General features: G+C 41.1%; 2 protein-coding genes across 3 annotated transcripts in view; one reads left to right on the top strand and one right to left on the bottom strand.

Annotated features, from left to right (window-relative positions):
* Window positions 1–401: 401 nt before the first annotated feature.
* LOC119126073 (choline transporter-like protein 1) lies at window positions 402–6,581 on the bottom strand. 2 transcript variants are annotated; one of them, XM_037257112.1, is made up of 17 exons: window positions 6,318–6,581; window positions 5,987–6,073; window positions 5,400–5,542; window positions 4,461–4,597; window positions 4,207–4,300; window positions 3,959–4,128; window positions 3,713–3,802; window positions 3,479–3,621; window positions 3,161–3,347; window positions 2,564–2,732; window positions 2,047–2,203; window positions 1,885–1,968; window positions 1,674–1,811; window positions 1,075–1,311; window positions 915–989; window positions 794–838; window positions 402–671 (listed from the first exon to the last, which is right to left on the bottom strand). In XM_037257112.1, exons 1-16 carry the CDS (start codon window positions 6,339–6,341, stop codon window positions 833–835), a joined length of 1,941 nt encoding a protein of 646 aa, XP_037113007.1. In that variant the 5' UTR covers window positions 6,342–6,581; the 3' UTR covers window positions 402–671; window positions 794–832. The 2 variants fall into 2 exon arrangements, with proteins under 2 accessions (XP_037113007.1, XP_037112999.1); XM_037257104.1 differs by having other exon boundaries at window positions 402–838; window positions 6,318–6,580.
* Window positions 6,582–12,634: 6,053 nt separating this feature from the next.
* The window catches only part of dlc1 (DLC1 Rho GTPase activating protein), a 60,879-nt gene continuing 60,058 nt past the window's right edge, over window positions 12,635–13,455 (top strand). Inside the window, exon 1 of the mRNA XM_037247741.1 lies at window positions 12,635–13,157. The gene's annotated coding sequence lies outside the window, so the exon portion shown is untranslated. The remainder of the gene's footprint in view (window positions 13,158–13,455) is intronic.

Here is a 13,455-nt window from a genome sequence, read left to right as displayed (position 1 = left end):
GGCAGTAATGTATGCATCAGTGAGATTGCGTGTCATCGTGGGGATGCAATTTGGTGGCAATTTTCTCAAAAGGCGTTAGAGATATACATACATACATACATATATATATATATATATACACACATATATATATACATACATACACACACACACACACACACACAAATTCTTAAATCATATAGTAAGTTTGACTTTTTAAATTGAAAACTAGGTTTAATTTTTTTCAATTGAAATACTAACAAACTTTCCATAATACTGTAATTCATTCGGTTTCGTATCTTTTTATTCCTTCCTTATAAACTACAGTATGCCTTGCTCATTTAAATTCGATGCATTTCTGCTCCCTGCTGTTTAGGGATGGTGGTGCACACTTTAAGGAAGAAGGTTGTAGATTACAGAGCTCAACACAAGATACCTTTTTTTTTTATATTTGAAATACAAAAACAAGTAACAAACAATCAAACAGTTATTACAAAGCTGAAAAAAGTACACCGACTGTTTTTAGTTTCCAAACATGTTAAACCATGTTAAAACGGTTGTCAGCGAGTTTTAAAACGGAATCAAAACTGCATTTGGGGTTTAAGAAAGGCATTTTGAAAAACTTAGAACACCGCTCCAAAATGTAGTGTCATAAGAACAAAATAGAACAAAACAAAGACTCTTCTGTCAGCCTTATTACTACATTTCTTGCTTCTATGTAGCACCCATCCTCATTTTGAAAAACTTAGAACACAGCTCCAAAATTTAGTCATAAGAACAAAACAAAACAAAACAAAAACACTCTTCTGTCAGCCTTATTAATACATTTCTTACTTCTATGTAGCACCCATTCTCATGTCTGCAAAGTAAAAAAAAAAAGTCCATTCATTAGAATAAACTCACACAACCATTTCACAGCTAACACTTGAACTCACCATGGGCTTCATCTCACGTCCACTTCCGTCCTCAGGCTTGTAACGGCCACTTTTCTTACTGTTCTCAATATATTCCTGCCCAAAAAAGCAGATTTCTATGATATAGTGGGGATTTGCACAAAAAAAGTATGCCATCAACACAGTATGTAAGCACTGGTACCATTAAAGTCTTGTCCATGAAGTACTCCCGACCGGCGCTGCCATCGTTGTACTTGCTGTCGACGGCAAAGCAGAGGAAGAGGACGTCCACCACGTTCTCGAACACCGAGAGGAAACAGTGGGCCACCATGTAGGCGAACACGCAAACGATGATGAGGGGAAGGACCCACACGGTGTACTCGCGCTGGTAGTTCAACGCCAGCACGCCGGCAAATGCCGTGCAGGCCACGATGAGCACCTATCATGCAAAAATTTGTCAGGGTGGAACAACATCAATCCTAAGGGATGCAGAGAACTCACAAAAGTGAGTACATGCCTCACATTTTTATATATATTCCTTATAACTGAGATATTTTATTACTTACGAGTCACATGACTGTGGGAAGAAAAATGGCTAAATAAGCCCATTTTCACTTCGGGGTGGCGGCACTGTTGTTGCCGCATATGGTTGCGTGTAGTTATTTTAGGGGATCGTAAATATACACTCTCATACAATCTTACTACATTGCAGCAAGTTGTTGTTACTTTTGTGAAAGATTTACAAAAACATGAGGGGTGTTCATATTTTTGGTGAGATAATGTATTTGAGGGCTTAAGTACCTTTCCCAAAAAGAGCACAAAGTCGCCCACGGTGTTGATGGTCGCTACTCGCACGGCATTCTCCACCAGGATGACAAAGGCATCACGAGCTGATGTGCAGAAACTGGTGCTGTTGATGGCTGTGGCTGTGTAAGCATTCTATACAACCACACAAGTCATGAAATCTGAGAATGATCTCACCCGGCCCAAATCCTAACTGGATCTCACTTACTTGATTCAAGTATGCCAGACACTTCTCCAAACACCATAAGCAGCACACGCATGCTTTTAGCATGCAGCGAGCACACGCATTTTCCTGGAAAGAATATAGTCATCGTCACCAAAGTAACTACACGAGTTTATAATGTGTTAAACCTTTCCCAGGGAGGCTCACTTTTCCCTTGAGTTGACTGTGGATGTACGTCAGAATAAGACGAGGGATCTTGACTAGAGTGATGATGAAGGAGCCTTTGGCCAGAGTACCGAGATGGTAACGGAAGGTACGAACCGTTGCTGACAGGATGGGAGTGGCCGGCATGTTAGATTTATTCCTGCAGAAGAGCAACTTTGAAAATATGGATGGCATCCAGTAAAAAAATATTACAGTGGAATCTTATTCATCCATTAACCAAAACATTTCATAAAAGTAAAACTGGAAAAAAAAAATGAAATCTACAATATTGATGGGGCACCTCAATCAATGACAAATTAATAAATGACCTCAATTAATACCCAATTAAAATTTAATTCATTGAATACGCATGGTTAAAAAAGTCCACGATTTCACGTTATTATTTTTTATGAATAATATCTATAATTCAAAATTACATTTGATGAGCAATCTCACAATGTCCCCAAAGAACTTTGTATGATACTGTGTACACTACAATAAGACTCTGACTAGTCTTTACCGCGTGAAGTAGTAGGTGACCACAGCACCGGCGATGGTCATCTGCTGAAAGGCGAGGATGAACTCGCTGATCCAAATGAGACCTACCGCGTGATACCAGACTAAGTACTGAGCGGGTCCATTCATGGGATACTCCACCATATTTGTAGAGTTGTTCTTCACTGGGTTTCCTGCGGAGGCAAGAAATGATGCACACGTTGGATTACAACATTCATCCTTATCATTCTCACTGTGGTTTAACCATGAAAGTACTGTAAGCACATGAATGATGTCGTACAGAGTTGACTCGCACAGCTTAGCAGCTAAACTTTGCTGAGAATAATTAGGAGTCAACTGCACCGCCGAAAAGAGAAGTGGGAGACGAGGAGAGAAACGGCTCTTTGACTCTGTCCTCCCACACCACGAGACTGGCACAAGTTTCCGGATGTGGGAGTAAAGTTGAGCCATGAGATCAGGACAAAATGTCACAAAACAAACTTCCTGGAAGTTGGAAATGACCTTACCATCAACTTATTTAGCAACGAAAAAAAATGGACCGTAACACATGCAAAATAAATGCACTTTTATGCTCTGAAACCAAAAGGTCATTGCATTCAACCTGCAAGTCCAAGGAGGAGAAACACGGCCAGCCAATAGACCCAGAAGAGCATAAGGCAGAGGAAGGTCCAGAAAGGCTGCAGGACCAGCAGGGGAATGTGTATGAACACTTTTCCAGCCACGTGGAACAGAGAAATGGTGAGGGCCACGCGCTTCCTCAAGAAGACCATGATCAGCAGGAGAACCACCTGGAGGACAGAAAGTAGATTCCAAAAGCCTTAGATGTTATCTCATGACAACTTTGCATCTTGTGTTCTGAGGCGTTCAGTCTTTGAAACCTCGTGCGTTTGAAAAAGTCAACAAATGTGTTCCGACATACCGTGAAAACAGTTGCGCAGATGGCATACACGAGGAGCGCCTTGACATTATCGGCCGCCACTTCTTTGCCAAAGACAGAGGCGGTGTTGTTCTTAAGGGCGTTCCTGTGGTCCACATACAGCCACCAGAGGACGCCTGTCGCTCCTGGAAAATAGTTGCACTTTTCTATTACACTGTATTTGAGCCACCTTTTTTTATTTTTAATAATACAACACGACAGCATGTGATGAGTTACCAATAGTTCCAATGACCACCAGAATAGTGAGAATCCACATCAGCACTTTGGAGATGTAACGGATGACGATCATCATGATCAAGGAAAGAACTGCATCAAACAAAACAAAAGGTCTCTGCATAATTCAAATAATGGAAAGCTTGGTCACTGTGAACCGGCATGGCTGAACTTGCAAACAGTTGTTTTGAAGAACGGATTATGTTTGTACTCAGTCAGGTGTGCATTGTGAGACAAATGAGACTTCACCTAAGGACAGCACACAAAGTCCCACAATGATGTCCTTGCTGGCCATTACTCCAGCGACGACTCGGCGGAAAACATTGTTGTCACTGATGAATGTGAAAAAGGAGAGGGCCAATTCCGCATAGCAGCCGATGTCCGCTGGTATGCATCGACGGAACAGTGGCACTGATTTACTGAGGCAAAGAAAGGGCGCAATTGAAAAATTGGTGGAAGCAGGCTGATTGAGAGGAAAACTTTGAAACATTCTTTACCTTGCTGGAACTGGGAGCTTGGGACATTTGGTAAATCGATCAGTGTGGCCCGTGTATCTTGCTGGACTGATATCATAGGTGCAGAGCGCAGATCCTTTGAAGAGAAAGATTAATTACGCAATCAAAATGAAATATGGAAATATTTTTCAAGCCTGAAGACAGCAGAAATGTAGTTCAGCAGTATTACGGTCGTTTTTGGCTGCACTTGAATTAGAAATTCAAGCACCATCAATTTTTTGTGATCCTTTTCTCACCATTAGCGAGCGCAAACTGCTTTAAATCATTATAGGTGTTCAGTTCAGCGGCAGGACATTTGGAGACGCACAAAGCCACACTCTTCAGCTTCCTGTTTATGATGTCGATGTTGCATGGGTCCAGAAAGAATACATACCTGACAGACACAAACACAAATGTCAATGAGATGCTACCTCATCTAGTTTTTGTTTAGTTTTGTAGAATACATCAAATAAACACACAGTTGCCCATGAGGCCATTAGAATGCAAGACTGGACTTTTAGTGAAGGAAGCAAATAAAAAAACGGTGACATTAGCCGCCCCGTTGCACAGTTGTCTCTTTGTACCAGAAAAGGCTGGCTGGAAAATCAAGCATCAATAAAGCATGCGCCATTGTTTGAGTAATACTGGCCATGTAGGCTGAATGCTGCTAGAACTTTTACAGAAATTAAGTGTAAGGCCACAACCTAATTTCTCAGAAGGCACAAAAAAAACATTCAATATATGCTCTTTCATTCAGATATGTGAGGAATGTAGTAAGCAAGAACACACAAGTAAGCACGATGTCCCGAGGGCTGATTTAATATCAGGAATGATTCAATATTTTGCCAGACCATTGTTGGAATTCATGCTTTTCTAAGCACACAGTGTTGCTTTGAAGTTTTAATATCCACCAGCTAACTTCTTTTTACACGAGCATGACAATTAAGAATGTTGAAGAGCGTCATTGTCTTAAAAAACATTCCATTCCATTACTTCCTATAATGGGAGGGGTGGCTATATTTGAACTTCCCAGTGGAAGTTGAGCACCAGCATGAATAATGTTCAACCTGTTTCGACTGTAGGTGTTATTCGAAGCACTTTCAAGGCTACCTTTGGAGCCCAGAAAAATGATGTTGTGCAGAATGGGCTTGAAAAATATAGTACAGCGATAGATGTGTGTGCTGCAAGCGACTCACTTGTTTTCCAGCATGTTCCGGCCGCTAAGCTCAATGCCCTGGATCTTGGTGTTGTTGTGACCACAAACATTGCCGTAGCTGTCATATCCCGATATAAGTCGCGAGGCAGCTCCCGTGGCGATTGTGAAGCCACATATACAAAGCTGCATGACACAAATAATGGAAAGTTAATAAAAGGGGATTTTTTTCCAACGTCCTAAGTGTGCTTGCAGGGGAACGTGGATGATTGCAAAGCTATTGTTGTTCATTTATTTGAGTAAATTGTTTTGTGGCTGCTACTTTTTTGCCACAAACGCTATGGTTTGGTCATGTGCAACAATGCTGACCTTTGACCTTTGCTCTTAAACAACTGCATGTCTTATAAAGACGTCAAAGGCAATGGCAACAGCAAAAGTGTATGACACTCACCTGTTGCACTGCAAAACTGTTTTGGATTACTACATGATTAAGCTGTCTTGAGTTTCCTCTTGTCTGTTTAAGAATATTAATGACGATCGCAATGACATGTTTTGTGAGGTCACAGCAATATAAACATTGCAAAGCTCCAACAAAATGTCTACCAAGCAACTTTTCAATGGTACACTTACCATTCCAAGGCAGAAGAGCAGGAAGATGATGAGCCATGGGATATCCGTACAACTGCGATCCTTCAACGGGCTCCAGTCACGTTTACTCTGCCAAGACATGAACAGATAGAAACTTGCGTTCGATTATTTTAGTTTTGGGTGAGCGGGGCAGTGTCAAGCCCAATGGTGGTTTGCGCGATCCCGTTGTTGTGGCTGTGCTGGCTAAACAAGCCGCCTTTGTCTGAAAAGTGACGTGAATTGTTCCACACGCACAACATCAGGCGTGCGCTACTGTTCGGATGTTGCGCCTATCGATCGATTGTCGAGTTCTTTCCATTTTGGCTCAACCTACCTCCGTGCTGCTGCAACATCCCATTGTAGATGAGAAAAAGACAGCTGTGCGTGGCGAGTGGAAAAATAAAACTTTCGGCGCGCTTTATTTAACTAAAGTTGAGTTGTCCTGGCTCCACAGCTTATTTCTTTCGTTCTTTGCACCAGTTTAAACTGCAGCCATCATTTAGATCACAGTAAAGTTATGATATTAAGCAACGGACGCCATTTTTCGCTAACTTCCCCCAGGTAAACACGGAAGACAACAAACTTATTTTTGGTGCCTTAAGAAGCTATCGGAAATATCAACGCCCCAACGCGAGAGAGCCCAGACACACCCATATTGTTGAGTTTTTTCCCCCCTTCAATTTATAATCTTTAAATTACATGTAAATTACAGCAATACTATTCATCGCATATTTAGGTCTTTTATTTGAGAACCATTTTACCCGCAGTGTGAATGAAAGCTCGTCTTTATTGAAGTTTTGAATTTCCCAGTGTTCGGGAACGCACCAAAGACTGATGCTTAATTCAAACCGTGCGTGTGTCTTTGGGAGGCGTTTGCATGTAACGAAACTTAAATTGATATTTATATGCCTTTGCAGCAATTGTCTCTCGTAAAACAGCTTTCAAACGCTAATCAAAATGTTCTTCCAGTTGCTGCCAGTAGGCTACACCGCCGAAAACCGAATGTGGGGGGCCTCAGGTCTGCATGTACTCGCTTTTGCCGTCAATTGAATTAAAAGTAGGAGTGCTGAAGTGGAAGGAAAAAACGTGGTCTTCTAAATAATTAGGGGTAAGTATACTCTATGGAAAAAATACTCTCCAATACTAATTCCTGAAAAACTTGATTTGTATTATTTTTTTCAATCAGAACATTGACTTCAACCAGACAGACATATAAAATAGCAATATGCATATTCCCCTATCATTTTAACTCAAACAATAATTAATTAACTCTTTGGAGAGAACATAATGGAATTAAAATAATTTTCTTTGTTTAAACTCATGCAACAACACAAGAGGGAGAGATCATATTAAAAAATCTACAATGTGTTGGGATTGTTGATCGATTTGACTTAATTGACTAAATTGAGTCGACTAGAGTTTGTAGACTGAAATGCAGATATTTTAAAGCAGACAGTAGACCTTTTTTCTGGTCTCTAACATAAACAGACTGAATGTGAGGGCAGGGGGTTCTGCCTCTTGACCGCAGGTCGCATGAATTGTTTCTGCCTTGCTTCACATAAATTACAGTCACTTTAAAAACTTTGCTTCTGTGTGGGGGCTGTGGAAAATTCTGTGCATGGTCATGAGAATGCCTGGTTCATTGCTAGTGGACACGCTCAATTGGTGAAAAAGAGTCAAGTGACAGCGATTCAGGCAGAAGTCTCTCTGACAAACCAAAACAAATGGATCACAAGCAAGAATAAATACCAGTAATGTATATGCGAAATAATAAAACTGCCATAGCTCAATGTAAGAGTGTAAAATAAGTGTTTTCTAAAAAAAAAAAATGTCAAATTGGAAAAAAATATATTGGATTTAAACTGCACTGACATTTACAATGTATCCAGAAAGTTACTTAAGTAAATGTAACACAACAAAAATCCCAAATGAAAGATGAATGAATAAATGAATAACAATTCCCATTCAAAACCTGTTTTATGGGCATTGCTTTACTGTTAAAATGTATGTAACCATATCTTCCAAATAGTTAGTGGATCTTATATTGTGTTTCGGGTGTTGTCCACTCTTCCTCTAAACACAACAGGCCCACTTAGTTTTTCATTGAATGAATGAATGAAAAGTCTTGAGGATCGCAGTCCATTTATAGGAATTCGAATTTGGCGTCCCCTGCTGCCTCTGCATTGTTATTGCAACTTACCTATTTCCTGATTTGATTAGAGTCAGACAGTGGTTCAATTTAAACTTGCTGATGGAGAACATCGTCCTCATTCTTTGCTGTTGGGTTCCCAGATCCACACCATTTAGTAAGTCAAGGCAAAAGGCTGTCTTTGTTTCCCCTTGCTTTGGAATTCTGTTTTCAGTTCTCTTGACATCTTAATCGACACACAACTCCCTTTTCATAACATGCCATTTCTAGTTGGGTTGAGTACTTTCCCCCACTTCAAGCAAATGTCTCATCACATGAATGTGGCTTGAATGAATTCATCGCTTCCTAGAAATTAAGGACATTTGATTTTCTCGGAAAGGTCAAGAGTTAACTTTCAGATTGTTTAGTAGCAAATTCAGATTTTAGGGGTGCAATGTCTTTGTGCGAGAGCAGTCTCCACCGTTGCAAGGTTGCAAAGATATTCGCCAGACTTTTGCAAAAACGTTTTTGTCAGTTCTTAACAAGAAAAACTGTTTGCAACCGTTAAAACCGGCTAACATCTCTGTAACCTTTTGCAACCTTGAACGAACCCTGACAAAAAAACATTGGAACCATGCGCAAACACTTACTTTGCCACTCAGTGAGATACGGTCTCATTGTTTAAGCATGGAAGCAATAACGTGTAAATAAATCTTGTAAGACTCAATCAGCTGAAGAGCATGACGCAAAAGAATGAGAGCAGGTGTTGGGAGGATGCAGTTGGCAACAAAATGCAAACATCACATGATGACGCCACTCATCTCCAGGCTTTTTGAAACTCAAAAGTGACAGCACACAAATGCTTTGGCAACAGTATTGAAGGACAACACATTTTCCTGGATCTCTTCTGGAAGAGTCCAAGCCAATGCTGCACATGTTTGGCCGAATCCTGGCTGGGTGCGAGAGGGGAAATAGTGAATATACCACATCACTATTCTGGCCCACTGAGCACAAGGATGGATTGCCCCTCAAGGGAATCCATTTGTCACTGAGTCCAAAGAAACAACTCACAGAAAGCCATCTTTGTGATTACAACCAAGATGTAATTGTCTTGAAGCCTTTTGGATGAATGATTTTGTTGTGTTGGAACATTACGCGTGTTTTCAGTTTCGCGATGTGAAGCAGTTGACCTCTTTTTGTGAAAGCAAACATCATCTGTGCACATTCCAAGTTGATTCTCAATTGCTATGATTCACATGTCAGGAAGACAATCGGTATACAAGGCTAAATGTGCATGAGACTTTAAGAGAAGTATAGAAAATACAGACCAGATTCTAAACAGGGAACATCTTGCCGTCAAACAATTTGCCCTAGATGACACAAATACATCTAACCAAGGAACACACACACACAGAAAAACACACGCCCCCATTAAACAAAAAAAACGATTAGATAGATTTTTTTAGCCTGGAGACTGTTCTGGTCACTACCCTCCATAACTTGTACTTCCTGTTCCCACGGCAAGTTGCACCATAAACTGTGGTCACAGGCCAAAGCCCCCTAGGGTTCCGCCGGCAATGGTTTTTCGTCGGCTCATTTGATACCGCATATACTTTTAAATTTCCTATACTGAGCTGCAAACACCTCGTGACAGCTTGTCATTTTCTTCTCTCTTGTCCATTAGTCGAGAATTAAGATAGAAGTTCTAACCTTTTTCGCCAGTTGTTTATTATATTAGGAGGTTTAAAAAATTGCTATCCAATTCCCGGCAAGAATAAATTTAAAATGACTGCGTCTTGGAGAATGCTTGGGACTCCAGTAGATTGGTTAGGAGGAGACCTCTAGTGTCACCTACTTTTCCCTTGATGGGCAGACCCGCTCCGAAACGATTTTCAATGCCAGTGATTTAGAGTGACGTATTTTTCCAATAATAAACTAAAGTGGTTAGGAATGTGTGGCTGTTTCCTTTGGGGCGTCACTGCTCCACTTAAGATGCTAAAGTGAGGGATTATGGAGTGAATCACAAACGGGTCATTTTTAAACATTTTTGTGAATAATGTTCCCATGTGCTAATTTAAAAGACGTGTCCAAAAAAATCGCATCAAAATTTGTCATTTTGTAGCTCAGTAAAACACTTCAATATTTCAGCCGCAAATTAGAGTCTTGAAAGTAAAAAATGCAAAAACAAACTGATACTTTTTCCTAAACCGAATTAGTACAAGAAAAATAACATGAGGTCATCTGAGCGCAGTTCATCATGGCTGTCTTCGTGCGGCTTGTTGCTCCTGACTCACCATTAGCAAACCTCTGGAAGCTGGCATGATAGTTCACTGTCATGTTAAGTACAGAAACCAAAATAGATGGTTGCCTCCTAAACTTGGTGTCATTTTTTAATGATAGTCAAGTCTCCATTCTTTTAAATACATACTGCTTATCCTGTTGGTGGCCGTCGGGACTGCATCCCAACTGCACACTATCTACTGGATTCCACTTCATTTTTCGTGGTCGGTTTTCCATACCCAAATAGTACCACAGGAAACTGTGAAATCCATGTCCCATCAAGCAGGAACGAGGATATTTACTTCTCAGCACGTGTGCGTGGAGACTGAGAGCTGCAGTAAAATGGGCCACTGCAGAAAACTGGAGACCGTAGATTTTATAATACTCCAATGTCAAGAGCTAACTGCGGTGCTGGTGTTTCTTTTCGTCATCTTTAACCGTGTAAATAAGGATGCGGTGATGACTAAGCTACTTCACTAATTAGCCACCCAAAATGGTTATGTCACCGTATAGTATTGGGTACAAGAAATAGTGCCTTATTTTTCCAGTGGGAAAATGATCACCAGTATTTTGAGCAAAGTAGGAAAACAGGGCATTATGGCGAAAGGTGAATCACAGCCACCACTAGTTACCAGTCAGTGGAAATCATCCCATTCAAATTATCTGGATGTCACTAATGTGAATTACTACACAACCAATGGGCCTCTATCAAAGTAATCCAAAGTAGGGCAGAGACCGATTGATGCTCCACCACACTGTTGCAGTTCACTTCCAACCACGAGACATTTGTTGTCTCACATGTTGTTGGTTGAACACTTGTTTGCAAAATGTCATTGATAGATCACAGTATGACGTGCATGGCTTACCATGCGGCCGCGCAAGGGGGTCTGAATGCTGCAGGGAGGCTTTAGTTTTTTAAATTATAGAGCTAGAGATAGATGTCTACAGGCGGTAATGAGTGGATTGCCTGAGTCACGGTCACTTCAATCGGCAGCCGCATCCACGGCGAAGCCACTGTGGCCAACCAGATCTGTATTTCGTTACACTGCGCTCGGTATAACCGCAGAGTACATCACGTGATATACTACAGAGAATTTTTTGTTGAACTTGAATCTTTTCATGTAAGTACGACCATCTGTGTCCCTTAAGAGTCCAGAGTGACTGTTTCCCAGCAAGACACCCTGAAAAAAAGCTCATCCGTCGCACATCTGGATGACCCGCAGGTTAAAAGGCCGAGATCGGAGGCATAGTCGCATCGCAGGGTGTTCCATTCCGGTTTTCCAGATTTTTGTGTTGCATGATTTTGATAAATGCGGTCACAATTTGGGATGAGTGTAATTCAGCAACAAAGCAAATTTTGGAGTGACACAAGTTTGTAGGCAATGGAGTTCAGCTGATTCAGGCTGGGAATGTTGTGCTGCTGTTGCGCCTCGTTGCACAGAGACGGAAAGGCGTCACACAATGATTAGCCGGCTTTGTCGGCGGTAAAAATACTATAAGCCACGTTCACACGTCTCTGTCACTAAATACTGGATTGCGATACATAACACAATGATACAACCCCTTTGTGGTGTTTTTCTTTGCACATATTTATCTACGTCTATAGTTTTTGCAACCCCATTCTGGGAATTTTGAATTCAAATAATCTGAAAACCAGAACAGAAAAAAGTAGGTTCCATTTGTTTGCACTGATTATTTAATGTTGATCTACGGTGCACTACAGTTATGTGTTGGTGTGTTTTATCAGACATTCTTGTGCAGTTGCAGGACTGCACATTTAGGGTAAAAGTATGCCTTAGATAGAATTGCTGGAGTGAAAAGAGCTTTTTTTTTTTTCCGAGGCCAGTGTTCAGATTCTTATAGGGCAGTCTGTGTATTATTAAACCCATTGGTAGAAGTCTTTTTGCTACGCTGTAAAAAAATGGACAGGTTCACTGAGGCGACTAAATCACAGTTTTGTGAGAAAAGGACACATGTGAAGACGTTTCCAAAATAACGAGGAACATTGTAAAAGTGGCAAAACATGTGTGAGTGGAGGTTGAGTTAATATATGCTGTCAGTATGTTGTGCAAGTTATAAACTGGGAGTTGGGGCTGGTAGGATGTGACTCAGACTCCCTGTCAAAATCAGCGGGGAGGAGACCTGATGAGAGAGGGATCGAATGGAGAAGACGAGGGGAGGAGTGGGGGAAGGCAAAGCCGGCCCCTCTTACACCACCCAGCTCTCGGCATTCGGCGTCAGCAAAAACACTAATGTGATCAAGATGGAAGATGTCTTTGGACTTTCCACTGCTTCTGGGCTTTCTGTCCGTCTTTGGGGTGCTCTTCAGCTCGCCGACCGCTGTACGGGGAAGCTACCGACTCCAGTCAGAAACCTCAAGTGAAGACGGCCAACAACTTCTCAGACGGATATGGAATCATATTCCCTGAAGATTGCACTGATTTCACTCAGTGGATGAATGAAAGCGTGAGAGACTTCCACATATTTCTGGCAGACAGCACTCGGAGCAGATCAGAAGCCAATTTGTTGGTTATCACCAGATGTTTTACTGTTGACTTTATGTCTTGATAATCTTTTCCTAAAACGCTGTCATCACTTACCACAAGAAGAAGAAAAAGGAGAAGCACACAGGTGACTCTTGGTTGCTGGGCTGAGTGAGAGATTGGAGGAGTTTTTCAACTTTCATCATTCATAAGATCTGCAGGTTCATGCACAGGACGCAGATGACAGTTGGCATCAGCCTATGTGACTTCTAGGAAACAAAAGGTAAAAATAGAAACGAAAAAGTGAAATAACTGAACTGTTTTGAAGTTGCGCACTATTTTGACATCATGGGCTTAATCAAAATGCACAATTTTATAGCCATTATTTTCTCAAAATGTTAATTCTGTCAAGCGTGCTAATGGTATTTTGAAATCATCAGTTTCTTCTGATTGGGTGGGGAAATTGCGAATACATACAAATAAACTGCTTGACTGTCTTCAAGTGTTAAAGGGAAGAAAAAAAACAATTTAAAAGCTGTTGAAATGTTAAATTTGAGTTGTCATGGCTTTCAATGCATAAC

Source organism: Syngnathus acus, chromosome 1 (genome assembly GCF_901709675.1).
Source record: "Syngnathus acus chromosome 1, fSynAcu1.2, whole genome shotgun sequence".
In the NCBI taxonomy this organism is placed as follows: domain Eukaryota; kingdom Metazoa; phylum Chordata; class Actinopteri; order Syngnathiformes; family Syngnathidae; genus Syngnathus; species Syngnathus acus.
The sequence above is the reverse complement of the archived record's forward strand: the minus strand, read 5'-3'. Positions and strand labels throughout refer to the sequence as shown.